At 34.9% G+C, this 25,827-nt stretch overlaps 1 protein-coding gene across 6 annotated transcripts in view; it reads right to left on the reverse strand.

Annotated features, from left to right (window-relative positions):
* LOC129806598 (E3 ubiquitin-protein ligase lubel) overlaps positions 1-25,827 on the reverse strand; it is a 39,251-nt gene that overhangs the window by 10,299 nt on the left and 3,125 nt on the right. For all 6 annotated transcript variants that reach the window (XM_055855303.1, XM_055855304.1, XM_055855300.1 and 3 more), the window contains exons 2-15: positions 22,516-22,756; positions 18,924-19,072; positions 18,719-18,859; positions 18,009-18,362; positions 17,697-17,942; positions 13,338-13,557; positions 12,344-13,279; positions 11,781-12,019; positions 11,549-11,716; positions 11,228-11,473; positions 7,233-7,355; positions 3,108-6,908; positions 2,779-3,045; positions 2,391-2,696 (exon numbers count right to left, since the gene is read on the reverse strand). In XM_055855303.1, coding sequence (XP_055711278.1) covers positions 2,391-2,696; positions 2,779-3,045; positions 3,108-6,908; positions 7,233-7,355; positions 11,228-11,473; positions 11,549-11,716; positions 11,781-12,019; positions 12,344-13,279; positions 13,338-13,557; positions 17,697-17,942; positions 18,009-18,362; positions 18,719-18,859; positions 18,924-19,072; positions 22,516-22,753 — 7,434 coding nt within the window. In that variant the 5' untranslated portion in view covers positions 22,754-22,756. The remainder of the gene's footprint in view (positions 1-2,390; positions 2,697-2,778; positions 3,046-3,107; positions 6,909-7,232; positions 7,356-11,227; positions 11,474-11,548; positions 11,717-11,780; positions 12,020-12,343; positions 13,280-13,337; positions 13,558-17,696; positions 17,943-18,008; positions 18,363-18,718; positions 18,860-18,923; positions 19,073-22,515; positions 22,757-25,827) is intronic.

Consider the following 25,827-nt stretch of genomic DNA (forward strand, 5'->3'; position numbering starts at 1 on the left):
CAAATTTCATCATAATCGTTTTAGCCGATCTTGAGTAATTCGATCCCAAAATAATATTTTTCGAAAGGATAAAGGAGTTTTTACAAGAACTCCCAGGGAATATCCTAGTCACATCTGTGGATGCCACACAGATCAACTCCCATATATTTCTGCCTAGGATTTTTGAAAGAGGTATGCTTAATATAACCTCACTTTGCTAACGAACATCAGATAAATAAGAGAATTACCTTTATTATGGAAATTTTGTTCTGATTTTGGGTTAGGCCCAACTTAAATAATAGTTATCATTCTTTAACTTCTGAAAATTATCCTAATGAAGAACATAACCTAGAAGTTTAAATGTGTTTTAATCTAAAAAATCTTAAAATAGAATTGAATCCATTAAAATTACAAACAAAAAACCTAAAATGTAATTATTCTAAAAACGGTAATAATATATTTAACTTAAAAATATTTGTAAAATTACCTAAAAAATATTCTGTATAGGTTCAGATTAGTAATTGATAAAAAATATATCGTCAAAATAGTAGCTAAATTACTGACAATTACTCGGGTGAATAGATATTTTGTAATGCTTGTTTTGATGTAATTTTCTTAACTTGTGAAGACGTTGTTCTAAGTTCTAAGATCTGTATTTAAGGTTAAGTATGGTATAGTATAACCTCAAAAAAGAAGATCGTATAAGGTTAGATTCCTAAAACAAAAATTTTCAAAAAAAAAACAGAGCATTTTTTTAGTTTTTAAAATATGGGTGCGTTATTTAAAACAGAGGTGTGCAAGAACCGTTTGAAACCGAACAAACGTCAAAGGAAACGTGTACGTCAATGGTCAAAATGATACCTGAACAAACTTTTTTGCCGTTTATTCGGTTTCAATGATTCTTGTACAACTCTGAATTTTGAAATATAGGGTAAATTTATTGATTACGAAGCTTGGGATCGTACGAAGCAAATGGGCACTTTCAAAGTTAGGTAGTTTTTTTGTAACACCGAAAGATCTAGATCTATTTAGACTTAAGCCTTATCCACATGAGCAAAATATTTTAGTCCTGTCAAAATATTTGAAAAAAAAATTGGTGCTTTTTTATAACAAATTGAGCTTTTTTATAGTATATCTGTCACAATAAAACTATAACAATAAAACGCGAAATTGGAAATGTGTTACTTGAACTAGCGAAAGCTGAGCCTGCAGTCTGATTTAGAGGTTTAGTAGCTTGATTGGGCACTCTGTTGGATGTCGAAACAGACACGTGTACTGGAAACATGGTGATGGGAGTCTCAAAAGAAGACCCTTTTGTCTGAGTAGAAGGTTTATAAGCTTGGCTGGAAACTTTATTGGAAATTTGAGTTGACACTTGATTTGGGAGAGTGCAATTTGAAGATCCAAAAGATTGTCCTGGGTTCTGACTTGAATATTCACGAGCTCGGTTGGACACTTGGTAGGGAATCTCTTCAACAGTTTGGTAACAAATTGGATCACAACTATTTTCAACAGCCCTGGGACTATCAAGTAGAATTATGTTATCACTTGATAAATGAGAATCCAGCTCTAGGATATCTGATTTTATTTGAGAGGAAATCCCAGCCTTTCTCTCAAGAAATACGACGGAAACTGAAAAAAACACAATTCCCAAAAAATATGGAAATAGCTAAATTAATAGAATAGTAATTACCTGATTCTTCAGTAGATTTCTTTATCAAAAATTTTGTCGAGGAATGTCATGTTTTCAAATAGGTCCCAAGACTTGATAATGTATTTCCTCCCTCCTGCTGCCCCCGATCGTGGTTTCAATGCTTTCTCCTTTTCCTTTTCTTTCTTGTACTTTTCCTTCAGCGCAGACCATGCCTTGATAATTTCTTCGGGTGGTTTTTGAAGTTTCTTTGCTATTTTTCCATACACTCTATCTTTCGCGACCACATTACGATATTCAGGGCAATAAAGGTCCCAAATACAAGGGTTTTCACGCACTTCATTTATTATAAACTCCTGCTCGCGCGTACTTAATGCTTTCATTTCAATTTTCACGAAAAATTATTAAAAATATCGAAAATCAATCTTTGTTTTTATTTTTCTTTTACCGCGCAATCATATAACATTTGACAGCTTTGACAGTGTTGACAGTATATCCATAAAATTTTATTCCGAAATCTTTCCGAAAGTTGTTCCCGCCAAGAAAATAGTTCGCGTAATAATCACTCTGAGCGTGGAAAGCAATTTTTGTCATAAATATTTTTCTATTATAGCACCAAAGTTCAAGAGCGTTTAACTTTTTTCAATAAAAAAAAATTTTAAGCTCTCGCCTATTCTAGTGTGTAAAATAGCAAAAATATTTTGAGAGAGTAAATATTTTGCCCATCTGGATAATGCTTTAGACTAAAACTAAAACTCACCGTTTTCCTACACGTGGCACATGTAACAGATCCACAATCTGGACAAATGAGCCTCTTCTGGCGTGGTCTTGCAAAGAAGCCCGAAGAGCACTGAATGCACCATTTGAAATTAGGATCCTGCATTAGAGTTCTATCTCTCAGTTTTCTCTGAAATAATTCATGCACTTCCTCACTGAGGATACTCTTTAGCAGGATGTCGAGATTAGAAAAGTACTCTAGGATATCATCTTCAGACACATCATTCCCATGTAATTCGGGCATTTTGCAGAATGGACAAACGCAATCCACGATTAAGCGGTCTGTAATCTGAAAGAGATATTCTAGTTCAAAGTTCAAATTCTAGTTCAAAGTCCATACCCGAACATAAGGATTTTCTTCAATAAAGTACCTGAATAGTAAAATAATTCCTAGCACATTCGTGGCAACAGCGATGCGTGCACTTGAGCATGGAAATCATTTGATTCATGGGATATTTTCCAGTACAGAGTTCACATTCCTGTTGCAGAAGGGCGATTGCTTGGTCAAGATCACAGGATTCAGCTGCAGCCCAAAGAGCTGCTTCTCTGTCAAATTTCAGTCCAATTAGTGACGCAGCCAACTGACCGGTTGCCAAATTGTCTACAAGTCCCTCTTCTAGCAAACTCCTAGCTCTTTCCTGCAGAGGAAAACCCAAGATATTCATTGCATGGAATGATACCTTCCTAGCTTGAAACCTACCTCAGTTGTCTGAGAATCCTCTTCTTCTAATGGAAGAGATATGAATTTCTTTATTACTCGAATCTCTGTCCTATCTTTGGGCTTTTCATCCTCCTCACTCGACTGATAGTCATCGCTGAAGCATGTTTCATGGTACTTCTTCTTAGGAATCTTCATCTCATGACCTCTCGCTATTGTTGGCTTTCCGTTCAAGACTGGCTTCTTCTCGGGAGACACACTGGATTTTGGGGATTTTGCAAAGGTACCCCTTCCATTTGTGACTGGAGTCATGAGTTTGGTTATCTTACTAGTTAATGCTCCTATTCCAGACTTTGGTACTGGTTTCGGTGGAACGAGTTTTGAGGATTTACTGGCCTTTGGTTCCAATTTCGGCTTAACTTCCACCTTCTTGAACAACTCTGCCTGAATGGCTTTAATGCTATTCGATCTGGTGACCCGAGCTGTTGGTTGAGGTCCAGGTATCGATTTCTTCCTTACAGGAATCTTTCTTGGAATTTCCTTTGATGGGGATACTTTAGGAGACGATCCTTTGACCTCAGTTCCAGTTTTTGTGGTCCCACTAGGTGGAGATTGCTCATGCTTTAAATCAGTTTCTGTAGTGGCAGAAGGAGAATTTGTAATCTCATTTTCTTCGTTATTTTGAATCGGTTTTTCTTGTACTATTTCTTGAATCATCAGATCTTCTTTCACTATTACTTCCGAATCGTTATTGCCAATAACAGGATTAGAATCTTTCGACTCTTCTCTTACTACTACATTGTTTGCATTTGATTCTGGAATAGGGTCTTCAATTTTACCGTTTTCTTCGCCAGATTGAAGTTTTGCTACTTGTATCAGATCTTGTTCAACTGTATTTCCTTCTGATACGATCTTTTCCGATCCTTGATCATGGATAACTGGAAGACTTTCTTTCTGTGAGACCTTTTCTTCAGGTTGTAAGTTGTTATTACTTTCAGTTTCAACAGTTTTCTTCAATTCCTGGACATCTTCATTCATCTTTTCATTTTCAACAGAAGATTCGTTAACAGATCCTATTTGTGGTTCTTCTAACGCTTCAACTGATCTAATCTCTTCTCTTTCTATCTTATCATTTGATTGAGTTGGACTGGCTGGGACTTCTTGTGATGTCACTTCTAATCTATCCTCTGGATGTTTCTCAATATTCTCTGCGTTATCTTCCAAAGGATTCGATGGAATCTCAAGTGATTCGTTCGGCAATGGTGAACTATCCGTAGTTGTGACATAATTTTCTACCAATGACTCAACGAGAATTGTATCTTGATTAACAGGATTGTCTCCTGAAGACTCTTCACGTACAATCTGATCATCAGAATCTTCAATTTGAATTATCTTCATTGTTTTTTCTGTTGAATCGTTCAAAGATTCACTTTCTTCTTCTTGAACAGACTGTTCGACATCCTCGGGATCTTCATGTGAGACTTCATCTTTACTTAATTCATTTGAATGTTCTATCAATTCATGCTCTTCAGGCACTTGTTCCTCTAGTTTTGATTCTTCTTCATTTTCCAGAGGGTTATTTTCATCAACTGGAATTTCTCTTTCAATTATTTCAACTTTAATTATTGTCTCACTGTCCTTAAGATCAATCTCTTCATCTAGATTTTCCCTGGCTTCTACGTAACTATCACTTTCAGGACTCAGACTCTGCTTGGCCAGTTGTACGATTATGGCTTGAGGATCTTCTTTGGGTTGCAGAGGTTCGTTTGCAAATTCTTCATTTGTTTCTGCCCATTCTTCATTCTCACTTTCTGATTCTTCTTCTATCAATCCTTCCTCTTCTTCCTCGCCTTCATCTTCAGCTTCTTCTTCACCCTCTTCTTCTTCTTCTTCTTCTAGTTCTTCCAATTCCTCTTCAGTTTGTTCTTCTTCATCAACTTCTTCATCTTCTGTCCACTCAAATGAATCAGCATAGTCATCTGAGCTGTATTCTGTGTTATCCATAGACGCTATATCTGATGTTATCTCCTCTTTCATCTGCTTTATCAGCCTCTGAGTGTTTTCTACGAGTTCTGATAGATTTTGACTTGTCTTGGAGGTGGATTGCGGAGCTTCTGAAGTTTTTGGTGGTGCATCAGCAGTTGGGGTAATCTGTATGGTAGACGTAAATGTCTTCGGTGGTTGTCTTAGATTCTCCTTCCTTTCTTCCAAATTATCTTCATTTTGCTGATCCCTCTCGGATGACTCATTAATCTGAGCATTCTGAGTATTTTGTTCAACAGATTTACTCTTCAAAACTATACTCTTTGTGCTAATCTTAATGGGAGGTACAGGAGATGGAGGAATATCGAGATTTTCTTCATGATCAGTCGTCGAATCATTGATATAAATTGCATTTCTTTTCTGTGTTTGTTCAGCTTTAGTAGCTAATGCCTTTGATGTCTTTCTTTTCTTGATTTTCTGTTTTGTCGGGGAAGCATTCTTCGGTAACTGATCCACTCGTGGAACATTTTCTATCGCTTCAAATGGGATTTGTTGATCTTTCTGGATTTTATCATTCTGTACTTGATCTTTCTGTACTTGATCTACTGGTTTTGTAGATTTTACTTCAACGTTTTGCTCAGCTTTTATTTCCTGTGGTGCCTTTTCAGAAGAAATTTCTTCAGGATGACCCTTGATATCTTCAGCAGATATTCTGAGAACTTCTAATTCGCTGTTTACAGGGATAATTTCGTCCTGAATAGAGTTTTTTCTCTCTTCGGTAACTGGAATGAAGACTATTTCGTCGTTGGTTGAATTAATTTCCAGCAGTTTGTCCTCAAATGGAACGTCTTCTTTAGCAGTACCCTCCTGAAGTTCCTTCTCAATTTGATCCACCAAATTTGGAACAATTTCCTGAATGTGCTGGGAAACAAAGAGTTTTACATCACTGACAACATCCGTGATGTCTTCCAGGTTGGCCTTTGCTGTGGTTGGTGGTAGTGGACTCTTGAGATTCAGCAATCTCTCTTGATGACTACTTGCTGAAAAGTCTGATGCCACAGATTGTGGTCGAGAGACTTTAGTGAGAATATTTCCCAGAAGATTTTCAATATTCTTCAGCATATTCTCATTCTGTTTTGCCTGATTCTGTTCCATATTCCCAATTAGAATTTCAATGTCTCTCAAGACATTAGAATTCTTGGTGAGATCACTCTGATCAGCATCAGATTGTGTCTCCCGGTTCTCTGACGAATTTATAGACAGACTTGAATAGGAGTTGTCTGTTCTAATTGGCGATTTAGGTTTTTCACTTTCCACAGTTTCGCGTTTTTCATAGAGATCAAGATAATCCTGAACAGTGAGGTCACTCAATCCTATGGTATCCCTTTTCAATGTTGATCTTGGGATATTTTCCAGCAAAGTATTACCACTCTCGTTATCCGCTCCTGCTGGAGGACCCCAGATTCTCATGAGAAAAGGCTTTAGCTGACTTTTGCCCAATTCCACGAGAGCCAATTCAGTATTCCCATGATGAGCCGTAAGAGCAGTCACAATGTCTTCTCTTGGATAATTCCCCCTGCTTGATATCTCATTGTACTTCCTCTGCCTCTGTTCAATGCACTCAGTAACTGCATGCCATACATTTCCTCGATGAATTCTAAGTGCTTCCCGCGCTTCAATGGCTGATATTGTCCCAATGATATTTTCCTTCCTCTCCTGTCCGTATTTGGTAGCCAGGGTCTGGACAGTTTCCACAAGCTTATGCCAATTTTCACGTAGCCAAACAATGGGATTGGAATCACCGCAATGAGCCAAGGCAGCCTGAAGCTCCTCCGCAGTGAAATTATGTTGCTCAGCATCCTAAAGGGGAATGGTACGTTATTAACTTTGAACTAAAGAAATCCTAATGGCTCCAGCACACCTTTTAGGTCAGGAAAATTTCATGAAGTCAAAATTCGACTCCCTTTCTTTCTCACACGCTTTGCATATGTCTATCTCATTCTCTCGTACTCTTCATCTTCTTTTAAACATCACACCAAAATCAATTTTTCTCAATCGAACTTGAAGAACAAAAGAATGAGATAGACATTGCAAAATGTGTGAGAAAGAAAGGGATGCGAATTTCGACTTCACGAAATTTTCCTCATCTAAAAGGTGTGCCGGAGCCATAAGTTACTAACTTACTCTAAGCATTCGGATTAGTTCAAGGCCCGGGTTTTGTAGGCTTTCTTGTCGACGCTTTAATTTCAAATCTTCCAGAGTGAGTATATTGGGATCCGGTGGCTGGGAATCAGCTCGTCTTGTCATCTTTAGAAATAAAAACAAAAATTTAGAAGATTTCATACTTTTTTGTAAAATATTTTATTTCAAAACATTATTTAAATTGAAAGCTTTAAGTCTTTGGATATGCTTACGAAATAGGGGAAAGCACGCATGCTTTTCACGGTCCCAAGCTTCATAATGACTTAATTTTAACAACTAGGCGAAATTGCCCAGTTTTTAAAATATAATTCTGAGTCAGATCTATTAAAACTTAGGAAAAATCTAGTCATTACAAAGCTTAAGGTTGTACCAAGCATGGATACTTTCCCCAAGTCTAGATGAACATTTTTAATCGCCTATCAATTTTTCAAAGTTTTTAGGATATCGGGTGGGCCTAGAAAATTAATGAGTTAAACATATTTTATTCACAATCTATTAAACTAAATGTTTGACACTTTACAAATAATCTACTAATCCCTGCAACGATGTGAATGAATTTTCATTTGTAGATTTCTATTATTTCTTTTCAAAAATGTTATAGGTTTAAATGGATCTTTAAAGTGTCCATTTTACCAACGGTGGTCCGGAAATCGTCGGACATGGAAAATCACTTAGGGAAATGCATCAACTTTTTCAAAAGCTTTCGGCTCAGTCTCCAAACCTTCATCGCAGTGGCTGGAGCCAGGAGGCTGACATTAGCTCTGAAAAATGGACCGATTTTAGTGTACATTTTTCCTTGTTTTCGTACACATTTCATGAGATATCTCCAAAACTACGTAGGTTGCCAATTTCGGGTTTTCGGTTGCCTATTCAATATTAAGTTGACATTTATATTTTGGCATTTATTATGGCATTTATATTTTTTTACTAATTCATTCTACACTGACAGAAAACAGCTAATAAACTCAAAAGTTTTTTCGGCACGCTAGAAACATGTGGGAAACATAGGAAAAGTGCTCCGGGCTGGAGCAATACAAAGAGAGACAGCCTTTTTTATTCACAATTAAAAAAAAGGCTCTCTCTTTATATTGCTCGAGCTACTGATGAAGTTTCGGAGACTGAGCCAAAAGCTCTGGAGAAAGTTGATGCATTTTCCCTGTGTGATTTTCCACTTCCGACGATTTCCGGACCCCCATTGATAAAGTAAATTCACGTCGCGCCAGTTTTTCTTTACAATGTGTCCATCTCACGTTCAACTACGACAAATTCAAATGGTTTCTAGAAGGTCTTTAAACAGAAGCGTTGAGAAAGAAAAACAGATGGTCCATTGCCTCTCCCTTCCCTACACAATATTCAATAAATTAATAAATAAAAACTAAGATAAAATAAAAAAAATTGTTCAATAATACTAAGATTTATCTCACCGTAAGAGCATTTTCACCTAAGAAATCTGCCTTTAGAGGAAGATGAGGCTACACGATTTTTCGCATATTTCTAAAGGAAACTGGATTTTAACATAATGTAATTTGGATACACAAAATAATTGTGGATCTAAATAAAATAATTGTAAGGACCAGCTACATTTATAAATAGGCGTAAAAGTCGTATAACTATCTAGCCCCACAGCTCAAAGCAGCCCCACCTCTCTCTACTGGCTTTTGATATAAATGGATCTTGAAATGGCTTTAGGAATGCTTGATCACCTTTTCTTAAAAAAGCTACTAATGTCGTAGTAAAGAAGCATTAAGGAGAAAATCCCTCAAGTTTTTCACTTCCCCCTAAAATGCCCTAAAAAAATAATTAAGATCATTTAATACTGAATTTTTAGCAAATTTTCTGACTCGTAAAGGGCACATTCCATTCAATTTTTGTACAATTTCTCGGTATTTTCTTCACGAATAAGTCTTTTTGATGTCTTTAGTAAGCTTTTAACTTACGAATCCGCCAAATTCAATAAAACTCGGTTTAAAATGGCTTCCTAACTCTCTAGAGACTTTTTAATTATCTAATAAAAAGAGTAAGGAATTTTTTCTAGACTAAATTGTGGTTTAAAAAACTCAAAAATACCATCTGTTCCTTATTATCCTTTTTCCGTTTGAGCGGCAGATTAGAAAATATAAATATTTTGAAACCTTATTTTCTCTTCTAAAATTCTAGCTATTTTTTCAAAACACTGCACATAAAAGAACCTTTTTCCTTGTCAGAAATTTTCAAAATTTTCAATTCGTATTATCATCGTATAAAAAAAAATTATCAACTAAAATCATTAAATTCGGATAAGGAGAGAGTTTATGTCGATTTTTTAAGAAAGTCTGAAGCCTTTTTTGGTCTAAGAAATTTGTTTTGGGACATTATTCTCAGGCTTAATCGCTATTTTTTCTTCAAAAAGTTTTCATCGTAAGAACGTTTTTGTACCTTTATCTAAATCCTTTAAAATCATTAAAATCAATGTAGAAATGAATCAAAAAATAAAGTTTCGTAAACGAACAGTTTCTAAATGATTTTTTTAGCTGAGATTTTTTACAATCTTAGCTTTTGTGGTCATTTATAAAATGTCTGAGTATTTAAGGTCATAGTACAGGATTTAATTAATTGTTCAATAGTCATAATTTCATAAATTCTCGTTGAGTACTACACAAGGATGATTAACTAACGGATGGAGCATTTTAATTTACAAATGGTATATTTTTCTTAAATTCTTTATAATTTTTAAGCCTTGGATCCCACAAAAATAAATATAACACGAAATGGTAGACACATATACAGAGAATATATTTTTATTGAATTTGAAATTTTACTGATGTTAAAGATAGAAAATTTGTCAGAAAAATTCAAAAAATTGCGAATTTTACGTCTTTTTCATATGGGTTTTAGGAACTGTTATCCTCGTGCAATCATTATAAATTTTGTGCTAATAACATAACATTATATACTCTTTCATTTGGTAAAAGTTTTAAAATGATTGCATTGGGTTTTATACTAAAACTAAAAAATCACTTAAGAAAAAATATACCATATTTTTGTTTGGAAAATTTATGAGAATGCTCCGCCCTTACTACAACCCTTATGACACCCCAATTTCATCCGATTTAATCAAAGTTTTGATTAATCGAAAAATCGATTTTTGGAAATTCGATTCCGAATATTTCGAAAACTAGACGATGCTTTTTCTTTAAATTTTAATATGTCGTAGCTGAGATCGAGACCTTTCCAACAGTGGGACGCACTCCTCCCTCGATGTACCTTGAACCGATCTATAATCAAAAATGTCTTAACCGGACTACATTTTCGGTGTTCATAAAGTGATTTCGATAAAATGGGGTCTGATATTGAGATTTTTCTAAGGATGAGTCCCATAGTCTCTACACCAACCCATTGTACCCCGACCCTTACTATATTCAAATGGGCCGGACTCTATCTCTAATATTTATTAACCGATTTCAAGGAATTCTTTTTCTTTTGTTGGCCTTCTGTACTCAAACTATTTAAAATAGAAAATGACCAGTGATAAGCTCAGACAAGCTTATGGGAGCTCAGATTCTTTACAGGTGACTTCGAAAAACCAATTTCATTCATTTCGACCGATAACAACTCGACGCGATTCTTTACCCTCAAAATTTAACTCACAATCGAATTTTCACGCATTCCGAGTTGCAATCACCCTGAGTTGCACGCAATTCGAGGTCACCTAAAGAATATCAGCTACCATAAGCCTATCTATATTTTGGTAAAATGTTGGAAATCTGAAATTTAGAATTTTTTGAGGTCATGTTGTTTGTCCGTCTGCCAATGTGTATATTATCACGCATAGAGGCCAAACAGTAAAAGATAGCGACTTTGGACCTTCGAGAGACCCCCTTGCCATAAGTCGATCCAAAGACGGTTAAACTTCAATTTATTTTAAAAACAGAAGAAAAAACTCAATTTCAGAAGTTCCAATTCAAAGGTGTGTCCCAGTTCCTCCTATCTCTACCAACCTTGTTAGAACTGTTGTAGTCTAAGTAGGAAGGTCTTCTTGATGAATACATTTCCGGTCGACGAAGATCGTTGAAGCTCCTGTAAGGATCTCGATGGTTGTAGGATTTCTGGAGTTGTTGGGTAGCTAAATGGGTGGAATTGAGAACACGATCGATATAAGCAAGGGTGTCTTCCTCGAAGTAGTTGTCATTCAATCGTTGACGTGGAGTCGGACTTAATTCTCTCGGTGGGGTTGGTGGTAAACTCTGATAAAAGGAGAAAGAAACCAACCTTCCGCTTTATAGCTGAAGATTTTCTTTATTTTCTTTAGATCTTCTTACTTGGGTGTCGCTAGAAAAACTCATGTTACTTCTTGCCCCATGATTGGTGTTTGATGTTAGAGCTCCCGCTGCAATTGAGTAGGATCTCTTGAAATCACCTCCATGACTAGATTTACCACCACTTGATCCACCAGGTTCTTCTTCTCTCATTGGCAAGTAGTCGTATGTCTGAAGACAGAGAATTTTAGGATAAATATTCATAGTTTCCGGGATTGAAAAAGAGATGGATCACCTGTGTGGATGCACTCTGGGGCGGTGGAGATGTTCCAGTTGATGTTTTCTCAATATGACTCATTGTCTCGGGCACTTTTTTAGGGATCTCAATCACTTCCTTCGGAGGTGATGGACCACATCCGGTGCTGACTTTAGGCGACACGCGTTTCCCATCAAAATCAGAAATATTTGCACAAACCGCCGTACTTTTCGATCGTACGGAATCCCGGGATGGAGACTCTGAGACTTTTTGAACCCCTATAAGAGAAACACGATTTTTATTCATTACTGATTTATTTGAAGTCAAAAATTACTATTTGTTTCTTTTTTTAGTAACACAGATAAGAATATAAGAAAAATGCAATTTGGATTACATTCTAACAAAAGAAGGATTCAACTACAAGAAACGTACAGAGAAAACACTGTTGTGTGGATTTGATGAAAAGCATGATAAAGTGATAATTTTTTGTGTCTTGCACTCACAATCGCATGATGGGTAATTTTTTTTATTGGACGGAAAATATTTGCCATGGTTTTATTTGGTTTTCGTGCCAGGCCAAAAGGATATTTTTCTTATCCTACCTTTTTTATTTCCTGTATCATTCTTTTTCTCCACAATTTCTTTAGTCGTTTTCTTCGGTTCCGTATTATCTTTCTTCTTGATCACATCCTCTTTTACTGGATTTGGCTTTGGCGGAGATTCCCTGGGCGTAATGTCAGGAATTGGATCACTGATGGTCTTCTGTGGTGCCTTTGTTGGTGTTTTGCAGCAAATTCCACAGATTTTGGTATTTGGCTCATTGACGTAGGTGCAGTATTCACATTCCCATTCATAGTCGGGAGCGGATGGTGGTGGACCTACTGGTCCCTCCTCTGCACTCTGAACTTCATTGTTTTCTTCTGGTTCCTGGACAGGAGGTGAAGATTTAGTTATACCACCCAAATTATTGATAATATCTTCGATATCTTCCTCTTCTTCCACCTCTGAAGCCTTCTCTTCTGGCCTATCTTCCGGCTTCTTTGCAATTTCACGTGGTAGTGGTTTTTCAGCTTCTCGTTCAGATTCCTCCGGAGACGCCGAATGTTGAGCTTTATTTTTCTGCAGCAATTCTCGCTCACGAATCGCATCGGACACTCTTTTCGAGGGAATCCAGTCACTCTGAACGGATCTAGACACTGATCCTCCGCGACGTTCTCGACCGGCTTGACGTACTCCTGTTCCAGTCGCACTATCTGCGGTATCCTCATCAAAATCGAGACTACTCTGAGTTGAGTTTTTCCTCGGGCGACGTCCACGGTGACTTGTGCTTCCTCTTCGTCGATCTACTCCTCTCAGATGACTATCGTCGAACAACTCCATGTCTGAATCCTCATCATCAGCATATTCCTGACCAATATAGATCTCATGGCGTGGTAGTCGTGCAGACATCGTGGATTTACGGGATTTTATACTCAATGCAGGAGAAGCTGCCCGTGAATGAGTTCGAGATTGAGCTCTCGAACGCGGAGGATGTGGAGCTGGAAATTACAGAAATTATGAATTATCTTTAAGGAAATGGTCATACAAATAACTCACTAGTCGCCATCACGGGAACCATTCCAATAGGATAGGGATAAACGGGCGGAGGAGCCCAGGGACTCATCCATGCTTGTCGAGCATCATGCTGTGGATGAGGATAGTATCCTTGCGGTGGTAGATTCAGACTCATGTTGGATCCATGAAGAGAAGAATCTCCCCATTGAGGTGGTACTTGATGATTACAGTTCATGCAATTTAACTGAGCCACAGATTGTGTCTGAAATAATCAAAAGTTTAACATTAACTTTCTGATCTTGCAAGGATTAAGGTAAAGTGCCCTCAAGTCGACCGGTTCCTCAATTCGACTGATAGAGTTATTTATTCAATTTATTTATATTTGCACTAATATTTGGCGTATGATCTAACATTAATATAGGTCAATTATTCCATAAAAATACGAATAAGTGACAATTTTATAGAAATTCACCATCAAACATTCAAATATTGACCACCGGTCGAGTCGAGGAACCAGTCGACTCGAGGGCACTTTACCTTATGTCCACTTTGAGACTCATACTGACATTCTTTTAATTCATTTTGTTAGAGAGATAGCATTATTTAATCTCCTGAATAAGCTTTACTCTTATTTTATTCTAAACGAACTAAACGAAATAGAATTTTTAAATAAAAATTTAATAAGAGGCGTGGCCTGTGTATCTTCATGAACGAATTCCTTCCAACCTTTTCTTGATATGCTGAGAATGTTTTAATTCGTGGATATTGTAATACACTCTACTAGCTACTAAACTTTGAAAATACAAAGAAAAGACTATATGTCACCAAATTTACCCATCAAAAGGGGCGTGGCCTAAAATTATTAGTGTTAAATTTATTACAGGATCTTGATCAATAATTCAAAAACTATATATTTTTGACATCTATCATCTAAGTTACTGAAAAAATAATACAAATCCGTCCGTGGTAGATAAATAATATGAGTTTTTAAATAAAAACCTCCAGTACTACGTCCGCACTTCTCAAGGTAAATTATGATATTTCTTCAGCTATTGACCGTGGTCGTTTTGTGACTCTAGTTCTTCTAGATTTCACTAAGGCCTTTGATAGTCTTCCTCACAATCTCCTTTGCTACAAGTTGTAGTCTCTTCAAATTTTCTTCTTCCGCTGTTGCCCTTATTCAATCCTACTTTGCTGGTAGGTTACAAATTGTAAAATTTGGTGACAATAATTCACCACCTGCATTCTTAAGCAAAGGCATTGGCCAAGGTTCAATACTCGGCCCTCTTTTATTCTCCCTTTTCATCAATGATTTACCTTCAATTTTGTTAAATTGCCTATTCCATCTCTATGCAGATGACCTTCAAATCTATGTGGAGGGTGATCCTACCAGTCCCTTGGGCGCTTTTGAACATATGAATTCCAACCTTTCTAATATTGAGCACTGGGCGTCGTCGAATGGTTTGCTTTTAAACCCGAAAAAGTCTCAAGCCATTGTTATTTATAAGAGAACTGCTTCTTTTGATTTTTATCCTCTACTCCTTCACGGAGAAATTATTCCCTTTGTTGATCAGATAAAAAACCTTGGAGTAATCTTCAATTCTTCTTTGTCTTGGTCTGATCATGCCACATCAATTTGCCGTAAGGTCAACTATTCTTTGTACACCCTTCGACGCTTCCGGGACATCACACCTTATGACACTCGCTTGCTCCTCGCGAGAGCGCTTCTTCTTCCTTTCTTTAACTACGGAGCAGAACTCTTCTTTTCGGCGGATAGTGACACCATCCGTCGTCTAACAGTTTCTTTCAATAATTGTGTAAGGTATATCTGTGGCTTAAATCGCCGGGACCATATCACTCCCCATAGAAATGTATTTATTGGCTGTGACCTTACTTCACACTTAAACTTAAGAGCTGTGCTCTTCCTATTTAATTTGTTAATATTTGGGTGTCCTCAGTACCTGTCGAGTCTTCTGGTTAGGGGGGGGGGGGGCTCGGCCAGGGTTCGGGGACTCATAGTGCCTAAGGTCAGGAGTGACTGTCTTTACCGGTCATTATTTGTAAAGGGCGTAGTTGTCTTTAACTCCGTTCCAAGTGATCTGCGTAGGTCTGCAGATGGCATCCGACGCTTTTTTCAGGCTGAATCTTAAGAGAACACTTATTGGATTTTTTTTCTTATTTGATTTTCATTTACCTTTCTTATACTACTGTAAATCTTTCTTTTATTTTTCTTTCTCCTTTTTTTGTTGCTGTTTTTTAACTTGTTTTTTTTTCTTTATCACAATTGTAAGAGGGATGAACCCTATTTTTGTGATTGAATAAATATTACTATTACTATTACTATTACTATTACTAAAGGCGTGGCCTATATTTTCATAAACGATATTTCAACACCCTCCTTAGCAAGAGAATAAGGATTAGATTCGCCGATGTTATAGTACTCCTTACTAAACTCTGAAAATTTAAAACTGCCGAATTCAATTAGCCAAGTTCTTTAAAGGAGGCGTGGCCTTAAATTATTAATGAGGTACATTCAGTAATTTAAATACTACATCTCTTTTGACATATCTTCTCTGAGTTACAGAAAAATTTAATAAAAATTCCTCTGTGGTAGACAAATTATATGAATTGTTTAACACTTGGAAGGACCCTAGTGGGAGCCGGTGCCAATTTAGTTTTCAATTTAATTTTTTTATAGTGAAGAATATATCATTTCGCCTGGAGGCCTGATTGAATGTGTACAGAATTTATCTGGCTATTTTTTCGTTATAAAATTTTTAATAAAAATTTAATATTAATGTAAATATATTGCAAAAACAAAAAACTGCACTCGGAAGGACCAAGTAGCAGTTGCTGCCATATGCATTTTATATGGGAGTTTGACGTTCTGCAAATGTAATTTTCTTGATTGTTAGTGTATAAAAGCCTTAAAAGAACAAATTGAAGTGTTTTTGCAAATTATTGAGAAGAATTATGGGAAATATTGAATTGGCAAATATGAATAATTATGGGAATTATTCAATTTTTCTCTTATTTCCCAAAGCTCAAAATCCATTTTGTTAAGCGAAGTTAATAGAAAATAGTTAATAGTATTAACTATTGTTCATAAAGTAGAATTTTTGCTTTGAAAAATAAGAGAAAAATTGAATCATTCAAAGGCTGCCGCATTCAAAGGCAGACCACTTTCCCTTACTCCATGATTCTGATAAAGATGAAAACATCGAATGAATAAAAATCTTTAGATGCAGTACCCAAGGAGATGAAATTTCTGATTCAGACGCCAGAAAAGAACTGACTAAAGCTTCGAATATTAAAATATAATTAAAAATATCAAAATATTTTGTAAAATCCGATGAATGGCAGCGGCTGCCACTTTTAGTCCGTGACACTTTTAGTTAGGGTTCTACGAGGTGTTAATAAAACCTAACAAAAGGCGTGGCTTGTATTCTTACAAGCGAATTACTTCTACATCTGCTTCAGAAAGAGGATAATTATTTGATTCCTGAAGATTTAAGTATCTGCTATTAAACGTAAAAAAATATACAATATTATATTCAATCAGTTAAATCGAAAGAGCCGTGGTCTAAAATAACTAATGGACAAATCTCATTCAAACGGATAAAATACTAATTATAAGACGAATCGGTTTCGCGGCTAAAGTCCCTGCCGTTATTATGAATTTCCAGAGACTGATTGGGTACACAATGTGCCTTGTCCCTAGGGTTAGCCCTCTGAGTGGGAGGTGAAGGGTGTGCATATTTAAGTAAAGAGCGATCATGCCTTCCGATGGTATAATCTCTAGATAGTTTATCGTCTTTATTTACTCTAAAATCATTCTTAATACCTTTTAAAATGAATAAAAATGTTAACATAGCTTTGATGCTTATTTCGGCCACCTTCATTCTTATAGTTCCTTGCCCTTCGGGAATTCTTCCAATGTCTTTTTACGTCTTCTCGTTTGTCAAAGCTACATTTTTTGCTATTCTATAGCGAGGAGGTGCTATGTATAGTTAAAGAGTCTTCCCTAAGCTTTGTTCCCACGTTGAATTTCAACTTTTTACCTCTACGCACTAAGGAGTTATAAGGTAAAATGCTCTCATTTTGTATGGGGGATATCAGAATGGAGTGTGAGAGGAGGGAATGGTATGCATCGATAAAATGTTTAAGTCATACAATTACTCTATACTGAACTTCATCAAGATCGTTTTAATCGTTCTTGCACAATTCATTGTCAAAACTGCGATTTTTCGGAAGGTTAAAGGCTTTTTTAAAAGGACTCCCAGTGTTTATCGTCCTGGCAATTTTTTAATCTTATATCCCTTATATCAATCCCTACAAAATGCGGCTACTCTCGTTTGTGGCAATTTCGGGACAAGTTTAGTTTTTTTTTCTGTGGCTTACCTGATGCATCATTTGTGGCTGATTCCATCCCTGATTTGGATACTTGGGCGTTCGCATTCCCGCTTGCTGACTGAGATCAAAGACTGATGCACTGAGATTAGGATTTCTAGCACGCATATCATTATTTTGTGATGGATATGCAAAGGGATGAGGATGACTGTCTGGTGAAGCACTGTTCATTCCTGTCATAAGACTTCCTGCTTTTTTGGGTACGCCCCAGAAATCTGTAGAGTTCTGAACAGGAGTCTGCCGAATAGATTTATTTGTTAATTTTTTTTTTGAAATCCGAGAATACTTTAGGGTTATACTTACAGCAAATTCCCAATTAGATGTCGTACTGGGACGACGACCCCTTTCGCTATCAGCTCTCATTGCTTCCTGATGCTGTCGATAGCGCTCCTGGAGCAATGCCATTCGATCCAGGGTAGCAGATTTGTGACTCTGAATTTTTCCCATCTCAACTGATGGTTGTTTCTTAATGCTATCGAACACGGAGCCAGAACTGACACTGTTTGGTGTCTGAGGGCGTGAGGATTGTGGTGTATCCGGTAGGGGACGATTAGATGGTGCAATAATTCTCTTGAGACTACTCATCTTTTCACGCAATGACAAAGCTGGACTCGGAGGAGCTGGTGGTCTTGACGGAATTGATGTCTTCGAATTGACCTGAGGGTGAGATCTCAATTATGCTGATGGTTAAAAGGTACATGCAATAAAATCAAGAGTTTATTTCTACCCTCTCCTCTCATAAAGACTCTCAAGTTAAATTGGAAAAATTTTATTTGCATGTTGAAACATACAGAAAAGAAATCTTTTAACTGTGAGCTGTTGCTTTTAAGTTTAAGTGTGAGGCGTGAGGGTTTTTTGTGTTAAGCAAGATAATTTTCTTGTTATGATAGTGTTGTTTTTGCTCTAAATTAGTCCAAATTTTATCACAAATTTCTACATTTTTCTTTGTTGTTTGCTTAATCACACTTTGTAATCACAATATGGTTCACTTAGGAGATGTTGCAGTGTCGTACCTGATCCGTTCGTCCAGATCCTGGACCTGCCAGTCGAAAGCTACTACCTCTCTTATTGCGCCTTGGCGGTGGAACGGGTACCAAATGTTCACCTTTTGGTGGCAACGGTGGCTTCACCGTTTGATCACCAATCGTCACAGTCTTAGGGGCAAAAAAAATTATTAGTATTAGGAAATTATTTAAATTTAAAAAAATATGTCTTCACCTTTCGCATATGTGTCTGCCGTTTAGGATGGCGATGGTACATGTCGTCACAGGAAGCGCAAAAGAGATGCTGATCGCACTGATCACACTTTATTGTTGGTGTTGTTGATCCACATAATTCACACTTTATCATCGGACTCTTCTTCAAATCTGTATAGGGGAAAGGACAAATGATTGCATTAATTTATAACCTTTACCACGCAATTTACCAATAAATAATAATTAAGGTCCTATCCTAATTATTCTACTAAAAAAATACTAAAATTAAAAAAAATAGTAATACTTTTTAGATATTTGGGAAAATCATTTGCAAATTATTGAAAAACAATTAGGGTAAATGTCCTAATTCAAAACCATTTCCAGACGCTTTAACTTTGACAAGAGATTCAACACATTAAGTTCATATTTTTTCTGAAGAGAATTACATAAATTTGCTCCTTGACTCTTCTAGAATGTTACTGTTTAGTGAAAATTCTTTAAATATAATTTGAAAACTTCTTAAATACAAGAAAAATTCGCGAGCGTAAAATGCAGCTATTGGAAACATATTAATCCAAATGGAGACAAGAGAAAGTTTCTAATTGGAGACAAACAGTGTATAAGTGAAACCGCGACGAAAGGCTTCCAAAACCTCGTTGAGTCGCTCTTGAGTGCAGGATTTGTTCTTATTCCTGGTCTTTTCTCCTTTCCCATTAAAAACAATAGGAAAATCTCTCCAAAAAAATCATATTTCCTGGGTTTCCTATTGAAGCATTTGCAGACACTTCAGAAAAACCCTTTTTGTTCACGAAATAGGTAATTATTTCTTTTGAAAACTTCACGTACCGTTAACAATAAAGATTAGCACTTCATTTAACTAAAATTAGCCAGAAATTTGACATAAATGTTAAACAAAACGAAAAAACAACAGTCACCTTATTGTATTTTTCATTAGAAAACATGGTTGATCGATAAAAAATTTGACGGTAAAATGGTACACTTTTAAGTTTCTGAGAAATTAACAAATTAAAATTTGTGAATATGAATGGATTTTCACTTTATTTGGAGCAAAATTAACTAAATAATGAAAATATATAAATATAATAATTTAGTACTGTCTTTATCGTGAAAACAATTATGTTTCCATATGGAGTAGCGAAAAATTTCCATTTGGAGCAGGTTTTGAATTAGCGTAATTTACCCTAACTTTGTATAGAAAAAGAAAATTATTTTTCATTTTGGATATTAACCATTCGTCGTTAAAAGGTTGAAAACGATTTCGAATTATTCCATCTAAAGCAATATCTGTTTCACAAAGTGTGAAATTTAAACTTCAAAAAAAATTATCTTTATTTTTTTCGATATTATTCAAATATTTGTATAATATTTTGTCAAAAAATGGATATCACATAGAGGTCGTTTGAGAAATTCCCGTACATAATTCATAATCTTAAAAGGTTATTTTTTTTAATAAATAATTTTCTATAATTTCAACTCACTTGACCCAATTACCTTTCAATAATTCTAAACAACGCAATGACGAAATTGTGTTTCTAAAAGGTCTGAAAAATATGCTTCTACATTTATTATTTCTTCTTTATTCGATTTAACCCTTTAAGAACTACTTGATACCGATGTCCGAAAAATAAGAACTATTTTTTCGGACTACTTTTAGAGGACAAAATAGCATTATACCATTATACAGTAAAAATATGGTTTCAATGACTAAATTTTTAAAAATTTAAAATGAAAAATTTAGAAAATATAGGTTATGTTAATGTTGTACTTTTATATGCCTAAGAGCTTAAATTAATTTCTTTTAATATGCTGAAAAAAATTATGAAATTATGTATATTTTTACAGTCTTCTTGATCCACGTAACCCCTTAACTATCTTGAAAATGCGTAAATGAGAGAAGGAAATGTATTCAGTTTTTTATGTAAGAATCTTTACGCTCGTTTTGCTCAGAACCATTAAAAAACATTATTTCATTTAATTAATCATCAAATAATTGCAATTTCAACTCATTAATAACAATGCCAAATTGATGGATAAATATTCTATTTTATTTTTTTAAAGATGTTTGTGAAAATATTTAAATTTTTCACAAAATTATCGTTTGATTTTCCATACGATTTTAACCAATTGCATTAGGCACTTCAATCGATAACTTTATTAGATTAGACGTATCAGGCCATTTAATAGGAGCTTAATTTCTTCTCAACCATATCATACTACAAACAGTTTATTTAGAGCATTATCTTGGTTTCTGGTTTTTAAGGTAGGGCATTGGAAGTTTTAAGGTACGGCATTGCCCCGCAATGCCGTACGATCGCTACGGCCCTGTGCAAATATGCTCAAATTTTCCATGATTTGTCTTGGTTTTGATGTGATTTTGCATTTTTTATGAAATTTAAAATAAATATGAGTATGTAAACTCAATATGTGTATACAGATAAATAAAAAATCGTTGCATTTCAAAAAGTTTGTCGTCCGAATTTCTCTCTAATTCGGGTGACATTTTGGTCCTAAATGCCCGAATTTGAGAGAGTCTACTGCAGAGGTGTGCAAGAAACCGTTGAAACCGAATTAACGTCAAATATGAAACATGTACGTCAATGGTCAAAACGCTACTATAACAAACTTATTTTGACGTTAATTCGGTTTCAACGGTTTCTTGCACACCTCTGGTCTACTGTATAGTCAAAATATTTGTTTTTAGTTTTGGAATACCGACCGGTGTCCTACTCGTCCTTAAAGTATTAAATCGTTAGCCATAAAGGAATTCCTTTACGGTTATGGACAAATAAAAGCGCCGGGAGATAAAATCTAACGAATGCACTGGATGACCAAGAAATTCGGAATTCGAATTTTTAAATTACGATATTGCTGTCAAAACGTCTTTGTGAACAGGTGTTTCGTCTTGCTGAAAACGATTTTTTTTTTAAATGTAATTGAAATTTAGATTATTTCTCAAGACTTTTAGTTATATTAATCCAAAAGTTCACCGTAATTCTAATAAGTTAATTGTTTTGCCTTATTCAAGATAATCATTTAATACGAGTATCCTGAAAATAAAGACCAAAACTCTGTTAACCGATATTTCAAGCTGTTTGCTTTAGATTTAGATTTTTTTTGTAAAGTTTGTTTTATTAAAGCAATCTGCGCTAGCAAAAGGTACAGTACAATGAGTGGCCAAACAGTGTATAAAACGACTTGGAGGTTACCAAAAACAATCAAGACAAAACTATAAGAGCATGAATAAGTCAGAAGGTCTCATCATCAGGAGCCTTCTTTCCGATCCCACATCAATCGCTAACTGCCCTGCGAGATCATTAGGATGTCCTAGGAGTCTGTCTTTGTAACGTCCACTAACTGCCACAATTTCCTCTTTTACTGTAGCTACACTGAGACCCTTGTGCAGCTGATCGTTAGTCACGTACCAGGGAGCGTCCGCGATTTACCTTAAACCTTTATTTTGAAACCTTTGCAGAATATCTATATTTGTTTGTTTTTTTTATTATTATTTTAGATTTAGATGTTTGGGTTTAGATACTCTTGCTATCAATTAGTAGAGAAAAACGCACAATTCTTTGTTCTAATTTAACTCTTACCGCCAGGTTTCGCAGGAAATATCGGCATCGTATTGGAGTACTGTCCTCCGAATTCGATTATCTCATAATCTGGTTCATTTTTGGCATTTTTTGGTGGCAATGCTGGTGGTGTTTTGCCATTTTCTGCTGGTGGAGGTGGTGGTGGTTTGGGTCCAATCTGATTGCTCTGCTCATGAACCCATTGTGGCATTGCTCGAGTACTCCGGAATTGAGTACTACTCTTGGATTTTCCATTCATATCCTAAAATTGCAATAAAACCACTCGTTAATCGTCAGTGGGAAAAGGTGTAACCACTTGAGAGGGAAGTATGTGTTGAGATGTCTCAAAAATAGCCCACGCAGTCGAACTTTTAAAAACGATTCTATTTATAAATTGTTATTTCCGTGCAATTTCACATTTCAAGGAAATACATATGTTACTGATCTCACTTCTTTCTTTTACTTCTCGAATTAAAAAAGAGAGGAATAACTACAGCAGTGATCTCTCTGTTTTGGATTATCATCTGTCCCTATCTTTGTGGAAAATGTATTTTAAGATAATCTTCCTAATTAGGTGTGATTCCTTCTAATCACACCTATTTAGACTTAAAAATCCATTTGTAGATGAATTGTTATAGGCATTATTATGGTAGTAGAGCAGAAATTTATTGTAACAAATTATGGTTCTTCGGAGGCCTCTCAAGAAGAACGTAACAAATGCTAATAGCTCAAATGCTACTAAATATTTCTTTAAAGTTCGGAAATTATATGAAAACCAAAATTTGGTTTTCTGTTTGCTTTATTTTAAGTTCACTTCATAAAGTGAGTATATTTCGCAGTGTAAAAAAGTGCTAAAAATGCTAGTGTAAAAAATGTTTTCAATTGCAAAACTCTTAGAACAACTTACAAGCCGTACTCACTATGGCGCTGTTATCTTGTAATATCGTTATCTCGTTATCTCGTTATGTTCTCGTAATGTATTTTATAAATGAAAAATTATAACAAGATAACAGATTACGGAGATTACGAGATAACAACGCCATAGTGAGTACGGCTACAATAAGTGAGTCCAAATAACCGAGTTTTCAGGATAGATGTTTAACTGCTTTAACCGGTTTACGAGATAGTAAAAACGTTTTGTTGAAACAGTTTTCAAAATTCGGATTATTATTGACTTTAAACTATTTTTCAGAACCCAATCTTTGATGTAAAATTTATCACATTGAGAATGTTAATTACTATATAAGTTACTATCATCTTTTTCAATTTTTTAATAAATTAATTAATAAAAAAATTCAGATCCTATTGGAAAAAAATATTGTATTTATAAGAAAAATTTCTTGTAATTTATTATGTGTTACCTGAATATTACATCAATTTTTCTCGATAAAATAACAAAAACGGTACTAATAATTTTATCAGAATTGTTGATCTGAAGAAAAGAATGTAAATTTCCTAAATATAATAATAAAGGTTTTAAAAAAGGTTTTACTTTCATTTACAGACCTTAAAATATCCATCTAGAGTTACAAGGGTTTGTAATGACAGCACCAACTTAGGCAATCGAAAACTAAAGTTTTCGTTATATACATAGGTATTCCTTACTAATTGCTCAATTTTTATGCAAACGATATAGGTTTATTTATTGAATTTTTAATTCGTCTGAATGTTAAAAGATGCTGTAGTATTTCCTTTTTTTGTTTGAACAGTTTAATAAACATTTGAAAACCCTAATTCTAGAAATAATAAGAAAACTTTTTTTTTATGAGTTTAAAATTTTAGGAAAATTATTAGGGTCGAAGGAACACCTCGTTTACAGGGATCCCCTATTGACACACTTTTGTTCAAATGTTGAAATTTATTTATTGCATTTAACACTAAACCTACCGAGTCGGGTCAAATTGACCTTTTGGACATATTTCTAATATTTACGTTGACTTAAACGTTCAAATGCCACTGTCTAAGTGCATAACTTTTCTTATGAGTTTATTAATACGAGTTCTTAAAGCGTTATTATAGATGTTTCTTTTCAGCCTATTATAATTTTATTTTAAGATTTGTAGTCATTAAGACAGCTTTCAAAATATTTTTTAATTTCTTTTTGTTCCTTTAATACTGCGTAATCTAAATATTTTAAGTTGTTTCAAACTACAAACTTGAAGAGTTTTTCCTACACAAACATAGGGAATTTTCTCCAATATGGACATAAATTTCTTTAGTGTGTAGACGCCATTAGATCGATTCTCTGATAAAAATCTTTAATTTTAAGGTAACCTTTTATTTAAACTATAAATACTGAAAATAATTCGATTAGTTCACACAATTATGTGACACGTAATTAGGCTTGAAATAAGAACAGAAAATCTTATTGGTAATAAATGTTTTGAAATTTTATCATCTTAGGATTCATTCAGCAGTTCTACACAATTTTGGTTATAATATTTATTATTGACAAGAGTAATGAAAACACGCGTAATATTATTTTCTACGATTTTTCTAAAGGACCTACATATGTATAAATCGAAGAACAATTTTCAAAAAGTGCACGCTAAAATGCGAAATATGCATGATATTTTACCATAATATATACCAATATTCCTCTTAAGCAAAACGTTTTATAGACCAATTACTAATGAAGTTAGTGTATCTAACAATATTCTTTCATCTCGTTTCGGTCTGAACCTTAATTTTTGGAAATAATATGCATGAAAGAAGTTTTAAAAAATCTTGAAAATTTTAATTGCTAAAAGTCTCTGAATGCTTTATTTATTGTGCAGTTTTACAAAATTAATTGCAGAACCCGTAATAATATGAGCTATTTGCTAATAAGGCTAATAACACTAGCTTGAGATCACACAAAAGTTTTAGGATTGTAAGAGATTTGTCTCTTGTCATTTGCACTTTTTCTTATCCATATCTCATATCTTTTTTATTTGGTAATAAATAACAGTGGGACCTCAATAGAGTCAACCCCCGATAGAGTCAATCTCCAATAGAGTTAACAGCTATTTCTTTTACTCTACGGACTTCGATAGAGTCAACTTGGACCCAAATTGACTCCGATAGAGTCAACTTTTCCATTATTATTAAACTAATAATATTGTATGACTTTTCTGAAATCAAAATCAGTGTTTTGGTGTATCAAAGTAATGTTTTTAACACAAGAAAAACAATATTATGATAAAATTCGTATATTAATCCTGTAATCAATTTTCGACAAAATAATTTTCTTTTCGTGATTTTAAGCGTTTTGACCGATTGTCTTTTCTCTCTTGTCTTAAGATTTTTTGATTAAGGTCTATGATCCCAAATGACGTGTTTTCCTGAAATCAC

This window comes from Phlebotomus papatasi, chromosome 3, assembly GCF_024763615.1.
Source record: "Phlebotomus papatasi isolate M1 chromosome 3, Ppap_2.1, whole genome shotgun sequence".
NCBI classification, from domain to species: domain Eukaryota; kingdom Metazoa; phylum Arthropoda; class Insecta; order Diptera; family Psychodidae; genus Phlebotomus; species Phlebotomus papatasi.